This window comes from Callithrix jacchus, chromosome 11 (assembly GCF_049354715.1).
Source record: "Callithrix jacchus isolate 240 chromosome 11, calJac240_pri, whole genome shotgun sequence".
NCBI classification, from domain to species: Eukaryota; Metazoa; Chordata; class Mammalia; order Primates; family Cebidae; genus Callithrix; species Callithrix jacchus.
In genome coordinates this window covers 58,999,957-59,023,277 of record NC_133512.1, presented here as the reverse complement: position 1 = coordinate 59,023,277, position 23,321 = coordinate 58,999,957, and the positions used below count along the sequence as shown (strand labels likewise).

General features: G+C 39.1%; 1 protein-coding gene and 1 non-coding gene across 11 annotated transcripts in view; one reads left to right on the top strand and one right to left on the bottom strand.

Annotated features, from left to right (window-relative positions):
- Window positions 1-2,523: 2,523 nt before the first annotated feature.
- CDK14 (cyclin dependent kinase 14) overlaps window positions 2,524-23,321 on the top strand; it is a 621,661-nt gene continuing 600,863 nt past the window's right edge. For all 10 annotated transcript variants that reach the window (XM_078342880.1, XM_009002498.4, XM_054237316.2 and 7 more), the window contains exons 1-2: window positions 2,524-3,238; window positions 10,598-10,629. Coding sequence is in view for 6 of the 10 variants with exons in the window: in XM_009002498.4 (XP_009000746.1) it covers window positions 3,148-3,238; window positions 10,598-10,629 (123 nt within the window). In the remaining 4 variants the exon portion in view is untranslated. The remainder of the gene's footprint in view (window positions 3,239-10,597; window positions 10,630-23,321) is intronic.
- On the bottom strand, window positions 13,337-13,441 carry LOC118144013 (small nucleolar RNA U13). The gene has a single exon (XR_004728483.3). It is a non-coding gene; the product is annotated as a small nucleolar RNA U13 (small nucleolar RNA).

Sequence of the window (23,321 nt, the reverse complement as noted above, 5' to 3'; positions counted from 1 at the left end):
ACTAGATAAAGTTGTTCCAGAGTTGGGAGAGCTGAAGTTTTAAAGTGGGATAGGGAAAAAGAAAATATTCATTATGGTTAAATTAGTATTTTTATTATTATAAAAGTAGTGCATTCTTGGATAAAACATTCAATTTATACCTTAAAAGTATAAATTGCAAAAGGAAACGTTCTCTCTGTTCTGGATGTACAATCAACAGTTTTCTGTTCTTTTTTCCAGAAATATTCTATGCATATAGAAACACATAGATGTGTGTACGTGTTTTCTACAAATGGTTTAATATTAAACATGCTTTTCTCCCACTTAGCCTGTACATATTTATAAATCAGTACATATTGATTTCATTTAAAAAACAATGAGCCAGGCACTGTGGCTCATGCCTGTAATCCTAGCACTTTGAGAGGCCAAGGTGGGCAGATCACCTGAGGTCAGGAGTTTGAGACCAGCCTGGCCAACATGGTGAAACCCCGTCTCTACTAAAAATAAAAAAATAGCTGAATGTGGTGGCACATGCCTGTAGTCTCAGCTACTTCAGAGGCTGAGACAAGAGAATCGCTTGAACCCAGGAGGTGGAGGTTGCAGTGAGCCAAGATTGTGCCACTGCACTCCAGCCTGGGTGACAGAGTGAGACCCCATCTCAAAAAAAAAAAAAAAGAAAAAGAAGAGTGTATACCTTTGCATGCTTTTACCATAATTTAAGAAGAAGCTGACTACTTTTTAAAAGTCAGAAATACTGTGAAGGGAATGGGCATGGTGGGGCACACCTGTAATCTCAGCACTTTGGGAGGCCGAGGCGGGCGGTTGCTTGAGCTTAGGAGTTGGAGACTAGCCTGGGCAACATGATGAAACCCCATTTCTACAAAAAATACAAAAATTAGCTGGGCGTGGTGGCACACACCTGTAGTCCCAGCTATTTAGGAGGCTGAGGTAGGAGGATGGCTTGAGCCAGGAGGCGAAGGTTGCAGAGAGCTGAGATTGTGCCACTGCACTCCAGCCTGGGCGACAGAGCCAGACCCTGTCTCAAAAAAAAAAAAAAAAAAAAAAAAAAAGGAAAAAAAGAAAGAAAGAAAGAAAGAAAAAAAAATTGGAAAGGTAAAACAAATATATATTTAACGTATTTGCAACAGCCATTGTCACAGTGAATAACAGTCACAGATGTATAATAGTGAAAGTTTGTTAAATTAGTATTTCTTTGTTTGTTGACTCCTACAGCCCATCAGTGTTTTGATTGGTTGCCTTTGTCTTTTCATTCATAACTGCTCAAAACTTTCTCTCTAAGCTGAGGAAGTGGTAAAAGTTAAACTTTTTTCCGGTATGAGGCCACCCTTGGTGCGTCTGTAATTATCTAGATATGGCAGCCAGGACCCAACAGCTTTGCGTTTCAACTCATATGGACTTTCCAGGCAAATTCCTTGCCCCCCTCTGCTCCCCACTTAGCGTGATTTCCTGTCTTTTATCATCCGCAATCTATCAAGATCCTATAATGTGCTCAGTGTAGGGCAGAACAAATCACTGTTTTACTTCACAATTTAAGGAAGGCAGGGGGCTAGTTTTTAAAGATAAAAATCTTTTAACAAAACGTAAACGCCCTCAAACTTCCTTCAAACCAAACAGCATAGTTACACTGTCACAAGCTCTTATTACTTATAAAGCCAGATGACTCAACATTACTAACGTTTCTATTCATAAGGAGTTTGCTGGCCCCAAATCAACACAATCAAGCCCTCCCCCACCTTCCTTCTCACTCCCCTAGGAGACTGACGTTTGGAGCTCACGCCGCACGAGGTTTCTTCAGAATGAAGACAAAGTGTGTTTTCTGCTGGAACTGTTCGTCCTGGGATTTTATAAACACCTTCCCCACCCCTTTTTAAAGTTCTGTTTTTGAGGTGGCCGAAAAGGAGGTCGGAGTCTGTTTAGCCTCTAAGTCTCTCAATTCGGAAATATATTCTAAGAATGAACTAGAAAAAGATCAAGATATATGTTTCCTATTTACTGCAGAACTGGGTATTCCTATCAGAAATCACCTGCATGTGTCACCAAGATCAGAGACGAGGATGAGGGAAACAGCGTGATCCCTGCCTTCTGGAGGGTTACAGTTGAAGCTTCCGCTGCTTCTGCACTTGACCTCAAAACAAACATAAAACCCACGGCAAACAACAAGAAATCCAGGCCCACCATTCCCCTTGGATCTTTCACTTGACAGCTCTCTCGTCCAAAAAAAAAAAAAAGGCACCCTACATCTGAATGCGTCCCCAAGGCCTTACCGCACCCAGTCCAGGAGGCAGTCCAGGCAGCTGCCCTCCACCCAATTCCGCGCTTTTTCACAGGCGCTCCTGGAAAGGACAAAACTGCCCAAACGACTGGACTCGGCCCGTTTCCTTTCGGTAGCCTTCCCACAGCCCAGGACGCTGTCCCCAGACGCGGCCCGCTCGCACTCCGGCCCCTTCGCAGTCCTCCGGCGCGCGGGCGGGGCGGGGAGGAACGCGGGGGCGACCGGGAGAGGGCGCCGCAGGGGCGCGAGCCAGACAGGGAAGGCCGCGGAGGACGCGGGAGGCGAGCGGAGAGCTGAGGTCTTGCTAGGATCCCGTGCTCGGGGGCCTTCGTCGAGGGAGGGGCGTGGCGGAGGCAGCCGGAGGGCGGCAGGAGCGTCGGTGTGGCGATTCCGTGCCCCGGCTTTTTCTGCCCAGCGCCTGCAACTCCCGGCTGAGAACTTCTCCAGCCGGCCCACCAGTCCTGGCCCCGCGCACTCGGCGCTGGGCGACTCCTGCACCTTGTCCCCGGCCCGCCCCCGCCTCCTCCTCCTCCGGCCGCACCACTCCCCCTGCCGGCCGCGATTCTCTCCGTTACAAAGGAGGGAAAATGAGCCGGGCAGCTGCGGCGCGGCGCGAGGCCACCACGGCAGCGGCGAGCGCGGCCGCCCCCGGCACCACGTAAACCGCCCCCGCCCGCCCAGCCGCGGCCCAGGCCCGAGCGGAGCCTGCCGCCTGCTGCCGTCCGCCTGCAGCTCGCCTCCTCAGCCCAGAGCGTCGCCTCCTGGCCCGCGGAGGAGGTGGAGGCGCGGCTTTCACCGCGGCGCGCGCCCTCGCCGTTGTCTGAGCTCTGCTCTGGACCAGTTTGGGGAAGTTGCCGGGGCCCCGCGTCACCCAGATGTGCGACCTCATTGAGCCGCAGCCGGCCGAGAAGATCGGCAAGATGAAGAAGTTGCGGAGAACTTTGTCAGAGAGTTTCAGCCGCATTGGTGAGTAGCGCGCTGCCCCCGGCGTCCCCAGCACCCGCTCCCCTCGGCCCACGTCCCCTTCGCGCTCCTGGCACCAGCCATGCAGCTGCCACTGGGGCTGGCCTAGGGTGCTTTGCGGGCCGGGGTCGAGGGCACAGTGCTGGTGATGCGGGGAGGGCGAGGTCGCAAAGAGAAGAGATCCCTCTCCCTCAGGATCTGGCGGTTCATTTGTAGACTGTCTCAAGCCTACAATATGGGTTCCCCACTCCTCCGCCACTAGTGCTCGCCCTTTCGCGCGCGTGGGGGACGGGCGAGAAGACCCGTCTGCCCCCGCCGCGCGAGGGGCTGCGCGGCTGCTTGGGTCACTTGTTATTTTTTTGCGCACAGGCTTAGATATTGGGTGTTGGGTCAGTAATTTAGCTTTGGAAATTGGTGAAACGTTAGACTGTGCCCTGGTATTGTTTAACATATCCAACCTAAAGGGAAGTGGGACAGTTACCTTGGGACCTATTGTTCAGTACTTCGGGTCCTGGAAAGCGAGATTTGGGTGTTCAGAGATTTGGGCTCTGAATCTTCCTGCTACTGGAGAGAAATGCGCGCTGCGAAGTTGTCTGGACATTTAGGAATGTCTCCCGAACTTGTTCCATTTACTAGAGCTCAGGGGCTATTGTCTAACCAATCGACCAACAATATTTAGGACAGTGAAGAATAAATTCATGTCACAGGTTGTAACAGGGTGACAACAGTGTCACGTGGAATGCATTTGTTAGATTTTGAGTACTGGTCATATAAAACCCCTTTTAACCTGAAGAGGTAGTTGCCTTCCCTGCTGTCATAACTTTCACTGATACACGTAACTATCTTGAGCAGGATAATGCTATAGACACAAAAAATAATCCTTGCGAGTCCCTAGGAAGCCGCCTAGTCTTTGTTTCATTTGTTTAAAATGTCATCCATGTTAACGAGGTATTAATGGAAATTAAGCATAAAGGTGCTTAATTCCTTAAAATAAAACCCTGGAATGCACATGAATGTTACAGATATTCTTCCATTCATTGTGAGATACGTAAACTTTCTTCAAGTATGAGAGTACAATGGATCGAAATTTAGCCGTGTGTGTGTGTGTTTGTGTGTGTGTTTTGTCTTTCGACTTAAAATTTTGTGTTTGTATGCAAAATCTTTCCCAAGATGCCTGTAAAGTTGTGGTTTGAAACCAATCTTTAGTTTTATTTATTGCATGTATTGGATATTAACAATTTCGCTCTTCAGAGTTAGGGATACATATGGAGAGTCCCTGCATTCAAATGAAGTTTGAAGCCAAGAAGAATGTGAGAGGGAAATGTTGAGTCGTGTGCATTATTAACGAAGATGTTTCAGTCCTGACCCAAACCTTTACAGAGGCGGGTTCTGGAGTCCATTAAGCCCTGTTCTAAAACACATTAACTATATGTTTACTAATGCTAATGATTCTGTTGGAGCCTCTCCAGTTTTTTGTTAAATAATTCATTGCAATTGAGTCTCAGTAAGAAACCAAGAACATTAATATAAAAGTTCCTTATGTTTAAATAATTTCAAGGTTTTGATTGACAATCAGTAAAATTTGGATTAAGTACAGTGCTCGCAAATGAGGATATTATAGTTAATTGGATTTTCTAGCTTACTGAGATTTAGTGATGTGAAACTCCTTTTGAATCTAACTCTTGTTAAAATGTCTTCTAAGATCTAGTGGATTTTATATCCTCCCTTTAGGACACAGAATACAGTGCAGTGAACACTACTGATTATTTTTGTATTGACGGAGGGTATGATTCTGAATCGTAGATCTCATTGTGGAATATTGTAGAAGGAGATACTGAAGTGATCATAGTTGTATACCAAGCCAAGGACATTCATTAGAAATAGCATTACAGAAACAAAATCTGTATCTTCTTATTTTCTCAATGTTTTATATTGTATTTGCAAAATTAAAACCAGTGAACTCGTTCTGATTATCTAAGGATTTTTAAGGTGCTAGAGGTTGCTGAGTTGGGGGTTTACTGTGGGATTATATAGTGCATGAGTTAAGAATGTGGGCTGTGTGTCACACAGACTGGGTATTTCCGGTGTTGCCATGCCCAGCTGAGGTCCCTCAACTTCTCTGAGCTTCAGTTTTTCATGTGCAACTCAGTTTTGTTGCTGGCTTTTAGTGAAATAATGCACATCATGTCCTGTGTGGCACATTATATAAAGACTCAGTAAACATTCAAGATATGTCATCGTTGTTGTTGTTATTAGGGATTCCATCATACTGATACAACTGATCTTATAGATAGAAAGCACGAGAAGAGGGAAGTGGCCATTGACTTTGTAGTATAGCCAGCCTTACAACAGCATGTGGGTTGGAGTTAGGCAGGCCTGGATTTGAACTCGATTTTCCTTGCTTGCTCTGTGCCTTTGGCAGCCAGTGGAGTTTCCCTAAAGCCCAGAGTTCTCATCTGTAACTATTCATATAAGGTGAATATATGTGAAGATTAAATCGGATAAAATACATGAAAAATCGAGTGCAGTATCTATTACAAGGTGAAGGTCAATGTGGTAGGTTTTTATTATTCCTTCCAACTTTTGTTTATACCCCATTATCCTCCTTTCTTCATGGATCCTTCACGAGGAGATCAAAGAGTGAATGATTTATTCTTGTTGAATAATCCACACTGCAATGCATTCATTCTCTTTAACCAATCTAAGATGGCTTTTGAAATAGACATACTGACTTTATTTTGCTGCTTTAGTATTATCCAAAAGTGTAGCTTGTTGTATGGTGAAATGTACAACATTATTGTTTAGCCATAAGAAATTACTAATCATTCATCTATAGAAAATAAGAAAATATTTGAAAGTATCTGATATTCAATCAATGTTTATTATTAATAATAATTCTGAATACATACAAGTAGCAATGCTAATGTTTAATTTATTTACACATTTGTGGTCATGCTGACTTTGTCACTGCCTACCCCAAATACAACTGATCTGAGATTACTACATTATAAAACACTTTGGCTCTCAAGCCATAGCGCTCTAATTTACAACATCTGCCAGAGAATGACTACGATATAGCTATGGTTTTTTTAATAAGATGGGTGTAATTGAATTTTGAAGTCCCCATCAATTTCGGTAGTTATTTATGGTTTTCTACTAACTAGTGTCAGTGTGGTCACTAACTTAGGAATTACTGCAGTTGTCTCATACTTTTTTTTTAATTTAGGCTAATGAAGACAAATGGGAACTTAATTACTGAATAGTTTAAGTATATTAAAGTTCATTTCCTCTTTTCTTCCTTGTTTCTTTTTTATTTTTGAATGTTAGCCTAGAAGGAGAAAGGCTTTATGTAATATCCGGTGTATGATTAAGGGCAAACTGACATTTTTTCATATTCATTTGAATGTACTTCTTCATACTTACTTGGACTTTCTCCTAGAGAAAGGAAGTTTATACTCTGTGATATTTGAGATGAACCCCATGTATACCATTTCTTTAAAGTATATGGTTTGTGAGGGAACTAAATAAAAAGAAGAGGCTATGATTACACTGAACTTTGGAGTTTGTATCTTGTGCTTTAAGTGTGTAATTCTAGAGTTCAGTTGTCATTTGATGAATTCATTATGTCAGAAAAGTGAAATGTAGGGTTAAATGTTCAGACACAAAATGTAACTATTGTACCACATTCTCTTTAAAGCAATTTCAAAAGATTTTAATTTGAAAACTACCAAATAGAATTTATATCTATGATCTTTTAAGAGAGAACCAATGTATCATTTTCATACACAAAAACTTAAGTTTGTCTCCAAAGATACTCTCTTTGTGCCATTAAGCATTAAGGTAGGGCTCACTAATTCAACAGATAATTATTGAGTACCTTCTCTCCTCTATAGATATTGTTCTGACAGTCAGATTCACTGATCGGTGTGGCTGGTCCCGGTCCTCAAGGATTTTAAGGGAAGACAGGCCAATGAGTAGGCATTTACAATATAAAGTGAACAAATCTATCATGAAGGTTAGTGAAATTTGCTGTTGGAGAACACAGGAGGAGCACTACTTTCATCCAGGTGAAATCATGAGAGGCTGTCTAGAGGAAGCAATGTTTGAGCAGAGGACTGAGTAGAATATCTGCTGATCTTTAATATTTTGATATATGCCCCTTGGCTATTCTAGAATAATGTAATATGCTTGTTACTCCATAAAATCCTTAAAGATAATTGTGGATTTACAATTACATGAATGATTAATGGCAATCAGGGAATGGAATCAATAATGAAATGTTGTATTCTTGTTTGAGTCACAATATACTCATTCAGGAACCTGATGAATGTCTAGCAAAAACATCTTAAGTTGGTCTTTGTTGTCACTGTTGACTGCTGTTCAGGACAAGGACTCAATATTTAGAAGAAACCCTGTAAGGTGTCAGTCTAGCAGTGAATGATTTCAGTGAAGTAATGGTGTTCTGTGATACCTTGAGCTTGAGAGTATTGTGCAGATGAGAGAATCTGGCTTCCTGTTCATTATGTCATAGCAAATACACTTGGAGTTTCTTCTATTTTCTCCTCTTGATACCTCCAGACCCCACCTCTTTTTTTTTTTTTTTTACCCCACCTCTTTATCCAGAATGTTGGGAGAATGGTTAGGACTTAGGAGATAAGAAGGAAATAGTCCAGTCTGGATGTTCAAGACATCCTAGTTTTCTGCTGTCTTCATTTCTCAACTTGAGGGTATTCATTTTATATGTGTAGTTCCCTAAGGGATAGTATTATTATTATTTTATTTTATTTTATTTTATTGACACAGAGGAAGAAGGTCTCACTCTGTCGTCCAGGTTGGAGTGTCGTGGTGCGATCTTGACTCACTACAACCTCTGCCTCCCAGGCTTAATTGATTCTCCTACCTCAGCCTCCCAAATAGCTGGACCACAGATGCACCACCACCATGGCTAATTTTTTTTTTCTATTTTTTTTGTGTAGAGATGGGGTTTCCCCATGTTACCCAGGCTGGTCTTGAACTCCTGGGCTCAGGCAATCCACCTGCCTCGGCCTCCCAAAGTGTTGGGATTACAGGCGGGAACCACTGTACCTGATGGGGTAGTATCAACTGTAGTTCTTATTGGATGCTTTGCTTAGAAAACACATGGCTAAATTTCCAGAACTTTTGTAATTTAAAATAAAGATAGTATACTTGTTTAAAATTTTTTTTTAAAGATGGGGGTTCACCCTATTGGTCAGACTGGTCTCGAACTCCTGACCTCAGGTGGTCCGCCCACCTCAGCCTCCCAAAGTGCTGGGATTACAGACGTGAGCCACCATGCCCGGCAAAGACAGTATACTTAAAAGTCTGTGCTGTGAATTATATGTTCGTGGTGTAGCTTTGCATCTTGCATGGCAGTTATATACTGTGTGTGTTCCATTAATCTTTGTTAAATAAGCTAGATATGAGGCTGTCTGATAATTTGCATATGTTAGACTTTATATTTGAAATCATTGGGCTATTAGTTTCTTACTCCAAAACATTTAGTTTTTCAGATGGAGCAACTTGTTTATATTTAGAACTATATTACTAGTGTTTTGTAAAGGACTCATTAGTCAAGCATGTTAATTAAAGGACACACCTTGGGTTGAGGAATTAGACAGTATAGTAATATTGTTGACTGGTGTTTATACAGAGCCTTGTAGATTAGACGTTAAATTCTAGTGAAAATGTAGTCATTAGGAATTAACTAGGATCTTAATATTGTTCTATCAAAACAGATCATTTTAGATTTAATGTATGTAATTTTAGATTTAACGTAGGTTAAGTTAAATACATTATTAAAATGTGCAAGTCATTGAATGTAAGATAAGCTATTTACAACAAAGAACTGTCTTTTTATTTTCCATTCACTTTCAGAAGAAATGATTATCCAATAAAGAAAGTAGATCAGTTTTTTAGGCAAAAGGGAAAAATAAGAAACTTTCAGAAACATTTTATTTTCTCAGCCTACCTGCATCCGCCTTTACTCACCACAATCACATTCTTCCTGAAAACACAAATACGTGAAACAGAAAAGTAACCTTTTCATGATTGTTAGATATGTATTCTAAGCTTTTATATGATAGCTTTAGTTTGGGCACATTACTTTTCTCAGAGCTTAATTGCCAGAATAATTTGCTTTTCATTGCTTTTGTCAGAACAAAGCTTTCTAAGTAACAGCTACCCAAGTTGCTTCTATCCAGACTAAACTATCAGGTATAAACCAGCAAACATCTATGCACAATTATATAAATTTGGAACATTTCTCCAGCTAGTAGTTTCTGATAAGTTAGCTATTTAATGCATTCTCCTTAATATGAAATATTCCAAGTAATTGTAAAATGTAAGGAACTAGGTGTTTGCCAACTGTAGGTGAAATTCTTCTCTTTCCATGTTGGGCGAAAAAATTCCAGTTCTGAAGCTATGAACAGTCATGCATGTATGATGGTGGTCCTGTAAGATTATAATACTGTATTTTTACTGTACATTTTTCTATGTTTATATACACAAATTCTTGCCACAGTTTTACAGTTGCTGATAGCATTCAGTGCAGTAACATGCTACATATGTTTGTAGCCTAGGAGTAATAGGCTATACCATATAACCTAGGTGTGTGGTAGGTGATACCATCTAGGTTTGTATAAGTACACTCCATGATGTTTGCACAATGTAATTGCCTAATGGTGCATGTCTCAGAATGTACCCCAGTTGTTAAGTGACACATGACTGTATTTAAAATAAATTTGAAGTATTTGCTGGTTCCTATAAAATATTCTGAATGTATTGTTTTCTTTTGAAATATTTTGTTATAAAATTTATCATGTTGAAATATTTGAATTATGTCTCTTACTCTGCAATGCTTATTTTAACATGCTTAGTCTTTCATCAACATACTTACACTTCACTCAGTATGAAAATGTCATTCAGGGCTCTATGCAAAGTAGGTGTCATCCTAACAAGTGATGATGTATGCTCAAAACCCAGGAGTTTAAGGGGAAATTTCTTTAAGATTACTTTGTGATTCTTTTATACTTTCATTAAAACATGTTCCAGCTAAAGAAGAGATACGGAAAAGTTATGCGTGCTTCTTTCTTATATTTAGGAGGACAGTTTTATTTGCATATTTATGAACAATGTTCAAAAAGATCCATGCTGTGCAATTCTTTCTCTTTCATTTGCAGTTTTTGTTTTTGTATCATAACATTGTTATTCAGGTTGGGGTGCAATTTACTTTCTGAAATGAAAACACCATACTGCCTTGTTTTTTTTTCTGTTTTCTGTGACTTAGAGAGTCTCTTTGGAATTTTTCACAATAACTGTTTCCTTTTCTTTCTTATTTTATAGCTTTGAAGAAAGATGACACCACCTTTGATGAGGTAGGTTGAATTTCTTTATCTAATGTTAGATGTATTTAATTACTGCCAGGTAAAGTCAGTAGGTGCTGACTTTGTACTTAGAAACAGAAAAAAAAAAGCTTTTAAAACACACAAGAGATGACATTTGTTTATTTAGTTACATTATGTTATTTTCAAATTTTAAATAATTGTTTAAATGAATTTTGGTAGCAAGTAACAGAAATAGGTTTTTTTCAATTAATAACCAAACTAATTAGAAGACACATGCAGGCCTTTGTGTTGTTGCCTTCTTGCTGGTGGTGGTGCTTGAGACACGCAGTGTGCTTAAGGCAAGTCTGGAGCTGTTGGTAAGTTGGGCACCATGGCGTCTTGCAGACCTCAGCTCAATCAGGGTGTGATGTGTCGTTGATGCCACATGTTGTCTGTCAGTCTCCCAAAGGAGGAGCTGACTTTTCCTGTTCTGGTTTTCCTCTTCTTTGTATATCAGATCTGTCTTGATCTACTTGCCACAATGTAGTATAAAATCCTTTTCAAGCAAGGCAGAAGGTTCATATGTAATTATTAGCATCCTGAATGTGATTTTAAAATTAGTCATTCCTGAATTTTTGTGGGAATCATCAGAGAAATAATGAATGTTCACAAAATGTTTTCAAAGTGCTAAAAAGTGAAGTGTTTCATTGTAATCATCCTAAGCCACACTCATTGATCTGTGTTGTACACTGAGCCACATGTGTATGTAGATTGTGTTTTTATATAGGAACATAGGTGTTATCTATACAATGTGCTTACCCTAATGCCTGATGAAAGCATAAATTGGTTTGGTGGTTTGGTTTGTTTTAATAGTTATATATTCCATGAAATATGCTACCTGTCTTCCCTCTGCTGCAGTGCTTCTGTGAAGAAAGGGCATTTGTGCTCATGGAAAGTCCCCTTGGCCATGTGGCTGGCTGTGGTGCACGGCAGGTCTGCTCAGAGAGAACCTGTTCCAGGCTGGGACTTCTGGATGGGGCCAATGTCATTTGGCTGTCACGGTCTGCTGCTTCATCTGCTGCACCTGTTCTCTTTTTCCTGGGCTGAGCTTTACAAAGCTGTGTGTCCCTGGACTCCAAAGCACCTTTCCCTGCCACCATTCCTGTGACATCTTCTAAAAAACTTAATTCTTCTAGGCTTGAAGCAATAGAGGAGTCTTTTCTTGTCCCTTCATAGTGGGCAATAATGAAGTTTTCCTCTAAACCTATATTTCTGGAATTTCTGTAGTGTTAATATTGAGATGTTTTCAGGAGAGTGTTTTCTTTTCAGAAGAAATCAATATGAGAATATTTGGCACTGTTTTTCTCTTTATAAAGAAAATTTCCCCTATAATTATGGAGGCAATTTAGGCTTACATAAAAAAAGAGAAGGAAAAGGAGAAAGAAAAATCTCATAAATCCTGTTACCCAGATATAACAACTGTTGAATGTTCTTGCTTCTTTCCCCATGTTTTAAAAAAGCAGCCAATTATTATATCCTGCTTTTTTCTTTGATCCGATAACATTGTATTTTCTCATGTTTTTACATACTCTTCCTAATGATCATTAGAAATTTTGAAAGCCTTTTTTCTTGCTTAAACACTACTGTTAGTGATTAGTTTAAAAAAACACCTGAGATTGTAGCCCATATGAAGGTTAAAGATGTGTCAAACCTATAACTGATCCCTGTCTCTGTTATTCTGAAACCTTTGTATAGTCAAAGGTCTGTAGTTTGTGATTTGGGTCAAAATCATTCTTAGCTTTTGCTAAGTGCTTTCCTTCCTCTGTGCCACAAGAGATTGGTAACTATCACAAATCAGTAAATCACAGAATACTCAACTTGGAAGATCCATTGGAAATCATAATTTTCCCACTCCATCATTTCACACATGAAGAAATTTAGAACCAGAAGGGGCAGGTAATTTCCAGCTAGTGAAGGAAAGACTTAAGGCCAGAAAAGTTAGGAGATAGTAGTAATGAAGGCATGCCGGCGTATAATCCCCAATTTGGCCGCCATCTGATTGGGCATTTGACTTACTCGTGTCATATCTTTTATAAAATAGAGATAATAATGGTATCTTCCCTTTAAGGTATTTGAGAGAATTAAGTTAGCTAATGGATATAAAGGTTTCAGAATAATGCCTCACATACAGTGAATATCTCATAATTGGTATTATCATTGTCATTGCCTTTATCATCATCATCATCATTGATGCTTTCACTTTGACATCCACCTTCTGTAGTTGGAAGGGCTACAGAATAGATGGAAGGATTAAAAATGAAGAATTACAGCTATGAGAAGAATTAATTTCAGATATTCCTCTAAAATTTCAGATAAAGCTTCATGTGATGACTTGCATATTAAAACTGAAAATATTATCTCAAACCCACCATTGTTTAGATTCCATATGGGGATGGTTACATTCAACTTTTTAATCCCTGGGTATGTTGTACATAGTTAACATTCAGCAAGTATCTATTGAACATGAGTAAATACCTATTGTAGAGGAGTACAGAGAGTGATGAATTGGGTGTCAGGCAATGTGTGTTCTCATCTTCCACTTTCTAGTTATTTGGGCATGTCATTTAGCTTACCCTGGCCTCAACATTCTCATTTGTAAAAGCAGTTTGACTGTGATCTTCAGGTTGCCTCCTAGCTCTAAATGTAGAATTCTAAACAGTGTAACATCATAAGATTATAATTTTTTTTCATTTTTTCGTGTCAGACAGGTCATGTGCTGACCTTGTAACAAGGTTTGAGGGAGGCATGTCTTACCCATGAGGTGAAACCCCAATCATCACACTTATGAATTAGTCAAAAAGATCAAAATGATAATTTTATTACATCAGAAAAAAACACTCAAACTCTGCTTATATACACAGGACTGAGTTCTTTTCTGATTATTTTCGGATTGTAATAGTAGAAATTTTCTTGAACACTTGTTTTTCACTTTTTCTTTCCTGGAGCTAGGGAACTCTGCAGTCCATTGGAATCAATTCAGATTTGAGTCTTAAAACTTTAAGGGCTGGGTCAGTGTCTTAGGTATGCAGTAAGGTGTGGCAACTCTCCTTACTCAGTATTTATGAGCTGGAGGGTTCCTTGTCTCAAGGAGTGGCCTCTTCCAGAGAGTGCCTGAGCTGGAGTTTAGTAGCTACTCCCTGATTTGTGTAGAGGATTCCTCTAGAGTGTGTGTCAATTGACCTTAAACAGAGGAGAAAAAGGAATACAGACTTATTTATTTAATCATAGACTGACATGCAACGATTCAGTCTAATCTGATAATTTTCAAAACCAGACTGGAATTATATTCAGGAACTTGGTTGTTGTAAACTGGGCAGTGTGTGTGTGTGTGTGCGTCTGTGCGTGCACACATGCCTGTGTGTTTGTGTGTGTGTTTATATTGAACAGTTTGGAAGTTAAGTATTGAGGCCTTTAGGTATTTACAATAAGCAAACAGTAGGGAATTTTGCTGAAGCTGGTCATAGTTGGAGAGAGGACATTCTACCAATAATCATTTTACCTTTCATTCATTGTGTATTTGGTCCCTGACTAAAATATTAGCCATTTAATGTTCTGTGGGCTAAATGTACACATTTGACTTGGATGGACTAATCATTTCTAAAGATACCCCAAGTAAAATTTTATTAGTTTCAGTCTCTTTCTCCTTCCAATTTCTTGATGTTTGGAAGGATTTGGCACAGGACTTGGCAACAATGAAGGGGTTAAATAATTATTGGAGAAACACATGGTTAAGGTAGCTTGAAGGTGAAAGAAGATTAGTATTTTGTGTCATAGTTTTTAGTGGACATAACATTCTTGGTGACATTGTGATGAGAGTCTTGGGTCAAACGTCAACTTTACATCTGTGAAACTATGGTAGAACTTTCCAAATGTCTTTTTACCCTTGTGTCCCCAAGAAATGCCCGGACCATGTCCCGTGAGTGGCCCCATTTTTCCTGAAGTAATGAACAATAGCTACACTGTAACCTCTGGTGAATTTTTGAATTTTGTTTTTGATGTAATGATTTATTTTAGAATATTAATGATACTTAATATATGAAAGGTCAGAAAATACAGGTAATCTTCACCAATATAAAATTACTACATATAAAATCTTTTGAACGTTGGAGACAAAAGCTCTAATTAGGTGTAAATGTATGTGTATAGAAATAGTTGGAAATGGTGATAGTTACAGCAATTCATGAATTATTCTCGTGGATAAATTAAAAGGTTAAATCATGCAGTTCTGCTTAATCCCTCTGTTTTTTAGCTTTGGTAATTGGCAGAACAAAGTGTTGGTTCTGCCTGGCTCTTTGGTGAGAAATACAAAATTTTTAGCAATTAGAATAAACCTTTGAAATGCAAAAAGTTTCATATGTTTATGGCATATGATCCAGATAATTAAGCACTTAGTTTGTTTTTTTAAAAAAATGGATGATCATGTATGAGTTTTCTAATTCTTCTCTGCTTTGGTCAGTTATTTTATGTTTGTGATGTAGAAGGCTGCCAACACTTATTTTGTCATTTTCCAGCTGTTTTATTTTTTTCAAATCCTAGGAAAATGTGTAAAAAGCATATAAAAATTTTAAAAATTTTACATCTGGTCTATGAGTGCCCCAAGCACATTTTTTAGGTTAACTTGCTTACTTTATGTTTAATATGACAATTCTGTTAGATGGAGACAGTGTACATTGATCTTAGCTTCTAGTCTATGTCCTTCTTTGTTATTTTATATAAATATATAATACCAGAGATAATAAAGGTGGCAGTTATTATTACTTTTTTTTTGAGAGGTGGTATCTCTTGGTCACCCAGGCTAGAGTACAGTGGTGCCATTATGGCTCACTGCAGCCTCCACCTCTTAGGCCCAAGCTGTCCTCCCATCTCAGCCTTCTAAGTAGCTGGGACCACAGGCATACACTACTACCTGACTAATTTTTGCATTTTTTGTAGACATGGAGTCTCACCATGTAGTTCATACTGGTCTCAAACTCCTGGTCTCAGGCAATCCTTCCATCTCAGCCTCCTAAAGTGTTGGGAATACAGGTGTAAGCCACCATACACAGCCATGCAGCGATTTTTATGGAACCAGAATCTAGGGGTGATAGGGTTTGGATCTGTGTCCTTGCCAAATCTCATGTCAGAGGTGGGGCCTGGTGGGAGGTGATTGGATCATGGGGGTGGATCCTTCATGAATGGTTTAGAACCATCCCCTTGGTGCTGTTCTGGTGATAGTGAGGGAATTCTTGGGAGACCTCCTTATTTAAAAGTGTATAGCACCTTCCCCTTTGCTCTGTTGCTCTTGGCTTCTGCCATGCGAGAAGCTGGCTCTCCCTTTCCCTACTGCCCCGACTGGAAACTTCCTGAGGTCTCCCTAGAAGCAGAAGTCACTAGGATTCTTCTACATCTTGCATATCCGTGAACCAATTCAATCTCTTCTCTTTATAAATTACCTCAGATATTTCTTTATAGCAATGTGAAAATGGATTATTACAAGTGGTTAGATACAAAAATGATTTGTTTATACTTCTGGTCATTCTTTTTTTCTGTTTATTGCACATGGCGGAAGCTGGTTTGGTCTTTTCTCTACCGTAACTATCATCATCAGAGGATGTCTCAGTGTCCATATAGATGATGCATACCTTGTAATACAACATTCTAGCCTGAGAGTTCCCTGACTTTCATCTCATACCTACCTTATGCTTACTTGGTTTCTGCAGGAACTGCATCTTACTGGGACTGTCCTAGATTTAAAACATTAAATCCCGCTAACAATCATTCCTGTTTAGCTGTCTAACTGCTGATGTATTCCCTACATCTTTTCTTTGCTGGATTCCAATTTCTAGATGATTTCTTCTCTGCCTGCCCCATCTCATTCTCATAGTCAACCATCCCCCCTGTTCCTTTCTTGTTCACTCAGGGCACATCGGTCTCTTCCTATATTCTCAATGGCCTTACCCCTTTGTATTTCATTTGTAATGTAAGCTGCTAGCCCTTGATTTTGACCTGGCGTCTTTTCCTGTCTTACCTAGTGGCTGCCAAGAGCTGCTTGAGGAAATTACTCTATAAATGAATTTATTTCCAGCCTTAGCTGGAACTTCAGGCACCCGTGGACCATCTTGCATATATGTCCTTGTGTCACTGGCCTGTTTTCTGCTGAACCCTTTCACTCCCATTAAACCTTCTTGCAACCCTTTCCTCCTTTAGTAGATGGCTTTCTACTAAAAGATGAATTCACCCTTTCCTCCTTTAGTAGATGGCTTTCTCTCTGCCTTAGTTTCTTAGGGCTGCCCTAGCAAAGTACCACAAACTGGGTGGCTTAAATAACAGAATTTTTATTGTTTCACAGTTCTTGAGACCAGAAGTCTGACATTAAAGGGTAGCATTTAATTCCTTCAGAGGGCTGTTAGGGAAAGATCCATTCCAGGCCTCTCCCCTTAACTATAGATGACTACCTTCTCTCTGTGTCTTTTTATGTTGTCTCCCCTTAATGCATGTCTGTCTATCTAAATTTCTCCTTTTTACAAGGATGCAAGTCATATTAGATTAGAGGCACACCCTACTTCAATATGACCTTCTCTTAATTTAACTAATTACATCTGTACAATCCCCCTTTCAAAATAAGATCACTTTAGGAGGTACTGGGGGTTAAGACTTCGACATATGAGTTTTGGTGGATGCAATTCAGCCTGTAACACCCTCCAACTTCTTAGAGCCCTTAATTCTATTAGGTGTCTACTCTCTGTCGATACCCTACCCACCCATGTACCTCGTTTGCTCCAGTCTTACCTCCTTTTTTCCTGTCAATCTCAGAGGGGGTTGTGTTCTTTTTTTTGTTTCAGGCCAGTTTCTCCTCCTGTTCTCTCAATTCCTTCCCTTCCTTTCTGCTCCAGAAGCTTACATAATTGATTCTTTCCTTTCTTTACTATGTTTTCTCCCCTCTCCTTTTTATAGGTACTTCCACAATAGGCTCTGAACATGCTTAGGTCTTTCCCATCTCATCTATAACTTCAGTCTTCTGTCCTCTGTGATCATTTTTCTTGCTCTGGTTGAGTGGTTTGTGTACACTTGACATCAGTGTGGCTGACTCAGCTGTTTTTTCTAACCTCCACATCCAGATGTCAGTTGGCTGTTAGAGGTTTCTGCCTCTGTGTCTTACAGTCACCTTGATCTCAGCACATATTATGAATTCTTGTATTTCCCCAAACCTGCACCTTCTCTCATTCATCTCTCTGCTGTTGGCTCTACCAGCCACATGATTTTCCAAGCTAAAAACCTGACGCTATCCTAACCTTTTCTCCAACCCCACATCTGGGTGTTGGCTTGGTTTTTGTTCCTTGCTGTCATATCCATTCCCACTGCTGATGTGTACGTTCAGCCTTGTCCTGTCCTCCTGGTTTGTAGTAGTTGTTTAACTGACTTCCCACTCCAACAGAAGGATGGCTCTGAAATACAAATTTGCTGTTCCCCTGCTTACTACTTTAAAAGGTGCAGGTTTAACTCTAGACTCCTAGCATATCTTTCAAGGCCTTTCACAATCTATCTGTTTCCTATCTTTTGACTCTTATCAAACCGGTATCTTTTATTTTTGTGCCTTCATTATCATTCACGATGCTGCCACCTCCGTTCAGAACCTTTTCATTTTTACCTATTTTAGCCCAATAAACTCTTCATTGGTATCAGTGCTCCATCTTATTCCTCCACTCAGCCTTTCCAAAACATCCTTCTTGTCATAATACCCCCCTATTCAAAGATTTATGCATCAAGTGTTTATTGATTTTTTTTTTTTTTATGTCAGGCTGGATATGGCCTTAGCCTGATTCTTGATCTAGTTCAGCCTCACAGGCTTACAGGTTGATCATCTCTGAGCATCTTACAGGGGTGGGCCTGGGCAGAGATTCAATCTCACTCTCTCTTATAGTAAGATTTCATAAGCCAGGCACAGTGGCTTATGCCTGTAATCCCAGCACTATGAGAGGCTGAGGCAGATGGATCACTCAAGGCCAGGAGTTCAAGACCAGTCTGGCCAGCATCGTGAAACCCTGTCTCTACTAAAAATATAAAAATTAGCTAGGTGTGGTGGCACCTATAATCCCAGCTACTCAGGAGGCTGAGTCAGGAGAATGACTTGAACCTGGGAGGCAGAGGTTGCAGTGAGCTGAGATCATGCTACTGTACTCCAGCCTGGGTGACAGAGTGAGACTGTCTGAAAAAAAAATTTTTATATTACTCTATATCTTGTTATATCCTGTTTTATTTTCATTATGGTCATGTATGCCAGCCCTAGGTGGTATGAACCTATTCCATGCAAGAGGTCTAAAAAGTCATAGACTATTCTTTAATTATGCCAGTAATCCAGGAAGTCATTATATTTCAAATTCAACATTTTAGATAGCTGAAAAAGAGCCTCACTACCTCCTTAATTCTCTCATTGGAAATTTAGTTTTAATTTTCTGATGCTTAAAACTTCCTGTGCTTCAGTTTTTCCTTTTTATAAGTGTTTGATCATATTTACCATCTCCCTAATTATGGTAGACATAATTGCCGTAATTAGGTCTAGTCCCAGACAGTGGCTCAAATGTCTGGGTAGTGCTATAAAGATTTGGAGTGGAAGTACACGTCACAAAGTGCAAGATGTATGACATTTGGGAGAATTAGTCACTTTCATTTGGTAATTCTCAAAAGGCAGAATGTTATAGAAATGGAAAACATGAGTAGTGTCCTCTTTCCGTTGTGAGCACCACCCCCCATCCTGATGGCAGGCTGTATAGCCTATAGGAAGTCTCTGCTGCAAGAGTGGTTAGTGTTCCCTCCTGGGCAGTGCTCTGATTTGCATGTTCAAATTCATTTGTTGAGAGCTGACCTTTGGGCCAGGCCTGGTGACAATCCCAGCACTTTGGAAGGCATCACTTGAGGTCAGGAGTTTGAGACCAGTCTGGCCAGCAAAGTGAAACACTGTCTCTACTAAAAATACAAAAATTGGTAGGGCATGGTGGCAGGTGCCTGTAATCCCAGCTACTTGGGAGACTGAGGCAGGAGAATCACTTGAACCTGGGAGGCAAAAGTTGCAGTGAGCTGAGATCCTGCCACTGCACACCAGCCTGGGTAACAGAGCGAGACTCTTGTCTCAAAAAAAAAAAAAAAAAAAGAAGGCTGACCTTTGATGTAGGAAGTCTTTTTGTACAGACCAACTACTCTGTTTTCTTCAACAAGTGCAAAATGGGCTCAGCTGCAGTACATTATGCCTATTTTCCATCTGATTGGAATTTGAGCCATTGATTTATAAATCTTTATGTTGCTGGGTTGTGACTGAGATGGCCTCTCCTATTAGAAACCATAGCAATTATTGAAATCAGTGAAGCCAAGGTGGGTCAGAATTTTCTCAGGACTGGAATCTATGGTTGGCACTTTATTATTTTTCTAGTCCCAAACACTCTTTTTTTTTTTTTTTTTTTTGAGACAGAGTTTTGCTCTTGTTGCCCAGGCTGGAGTGCAATGGCACGATCTTGGCTCACTGCAGCCTCCACCTCCCAGGTTCAAGCTGTTCTCCTGCCTCAATCTCCCAGGTAGCTGGGATTACAGATGTGCACTACCGCGCCCAGCTAATTTTGTATTTTTAATAGAGATGGGGTTTCACCATGTTGGTCAGGCTGGTCTCTAACTCCTGACTTCAAGTGATTCACCAGCCTTGGCCTTTCAAAGTGCTGGGATTACAGGCATGAGCCACTGTGCCTGGTCTAGTCCCAAACACTCATAAGTTTCATTATTCTTGGTGTCATAAAATTTATAAAAGGCATTACTACAAGATATTGGGACCAGCAGTTTACTTTTGATTTTGCAAGCTTAATTTCTTTAGGATTCATCAGCATCCTAGAGGTTTCTTAAAGGAGCTCTTTCATCATTTTAAGGCAATAATTGAAGTAATAGTCACTTTTCTTTCCTGAATCTATTTTATTTCAATGAAAGTTCTGATTATTTTTCCAGTTTACTATTTACTATTAAATTTTCTTTCTTTCTTAATAACTTTTAATTTTCTTAAATTTCTTTTTAAAAATTATTGTTTTTTTTTAATAGCAAAAGAGATGGGGGTCTCACTGTATTGCTCAGGCTGGTCTGGAACTCCTGGGCTCAAGCAGTCCATCCATTTTAGCCTCCCAAAGTGCTAGAATTACAGACGTGAGCCACCATACCTGGCCATCTTTTAGTTTTATTTTATTAACTCTTTTGAAATGAACTGTTCTTTGTTTTAGGCATATGAGCCTGGGAATTTTCTTCTTCTTATTATTTTTTTGCCTTGGTAACTTTATTGTTACCTGAGTGTTCCATGAGCATCCTAAACTTAGGTTGGGGATATGGAAAATTATTTTACAGTGGTTTTAGGAAAAGGCAGGAATTAGCAAAAATTATAAGATTCTGAAATCATCTGCAAGTATAGTGTGTTTTATAGTGCAACATTATATGATTAATTTTTAATAATGAAAATAGTTTTCTTGCTTTTTAATAGCTACTGTAAATTCTATGATATAGAATCTTATGTGTATGAGTAAGGAATATGTTGAAAAAAATTTTTAAGGTTTCTATGACCCGTATAATTATAATACAGTAGAAAAAAAGTTTTCAATATGTACTTTTCTACCCAGATAAAAATGCATCAGGAAAGTACTTATTTGACCTTTCACTAATTAAAAATATCTATCTTCAGTCTTGCAAATTATACTTTGAAAGACATTTGGAATTGCACGGAGAATCCAGGGAGTCCTGGATTCTACAATTCTGTGCTCTTTTGGGTTTTCTCAGTCTCTGGCTACCATTATGTAAGATGTTTGTAAAGTGTGATATTTAGAATAACTATGATATTTTACAGAGTTTGGGAACTATCATTCTAGTCCAGCAGATTTCAAACACTTTACAACTCTCTATTTTGATCAGTTGAAATATTGAAGTGTGTAAATATCCTTAAAATATGAGTATATCACAGTCAGTTTTTCAATTATGTTTTGATTTTTTTTTTTGAGTGGGAAAGAAGGGGACTGAGTTTCTATTAGAATACTAGGAATTTGGCTTATTTCAGAGTTTGCCCATGGGAATGTGCTAAATATGAAATTATAACATATGATATATCTCTTGGATAACTTAGTTTTCTTGGAGTATTAGTTTTTCTATTTTAATGGATTTTCAAAAAAGGAGATTTCACCAGTTCTATAAAGCAGTGATGGGCTGTGGTAGAGGTGGATGGTGAGAGTTTTCTAAGTGTTCCCTAAAGATTTTGGTGCAGGCCTCTTCACTTCCCCTATGAAAGTATCACACACCTTGAAAATTTTGCTGCTGTAGTTAACAAGGGTTATTCTTGGCGGGGTGTCATATCCCTCAAGTGAGTTGAGAGATTGAGAGCCATTCTTTAAAAATATCTGCTGCTGAATTATTAGGAGTCGAAGATGGATATTGGTACAATCCTAGGCAATCTTAAATTTTTTGGAACAGCTCTTGGTTTTAGATAATTCTTTCCGATTTTTGGTTCAGAAAATACAGTCTTCTTAGTCCTATAATTTTGTATTTATTAATATCAAAATCATAATACAGAAATTTTAGCCAAAAGAAAAACTAAAAGAAACGGATGAGTAAGCATTATTCTACAGCAGAGAAAAATGAGTAAGAATAACTTATGATTACTTTTGATTTTAATGAAAACATTTTTTGTTAATTAAAAAATATAGGTAAAGAGATAATGATTGATGAGATAAAATTCCGTGTTGGTTATAGTTATTCAGGGCATGAATTACAAATTATTTTGTGTTATAGGTGCTCATTTATTTTAAATATTCAGCTATATAGCTCTCTTTATATTGTCTTCCAGTGAATATGATGGAGAATGTCCTGCAGTGCTTGATTCTCTTCTCTTAAAAGGCAGACCATTTAATCTTACAAATGAGCATCCTTGGGTCATTACATTTTTGGGGTTCAGGTGTGCAAAAGGCTTGGTAACATATGGCTTGTCCCCAGATGCCCTAATTGAGTTCAAAACTTTCCCCAAGAGGTTTGCATTACTTTATCTAAATGATGTGTTACATGTGCAACAAAAAACGTGTTTTAGTCATGAAAGGAAAAAATAAATATGTACTTGCAAGATACAATGCAAATTTTACAGTGCACAGTGCACTAATTTCTACATAGTTATTAGAAGATAAAAAAATTAAAACCCATGAAAGTGATGTTAGTTGGATGACCAACTTTGATGTTTTGGATGATTCACTTTGATGATCTTCAGCATTCCCTTTAGTATCATCATCATCATATATATATATGTGATGTATATACACACATCACATATATATGTGCATGTATATAGATATACACATTTTCCTCCATTTTGATTTTTTTCAGGCAAGATATTTAGGCATATTAAATTCACGGTGGACATTTTGTTCAGGTTCAAAACCTTACCTCTTTTCACAATTACATGTGTTTCATTGAATAATTTAAATATTTGCTATTAAGAAAAGTAATTATATTCATGGCGGAACATGTGTAAAATAAAAATTAAAACTACAATGCGACAACCATTGTATATAGAGGATGATCTCAGTTTTCTAAGATTGTTAAGTATACTCTGCATGGGGGAAAACATCAAAAAAAGGAAATATAGAAGTAGATCATGGGGAAATTGGTGTTTATTGAAGGTATGACTTGCTCAGAGTTCCTCAGCT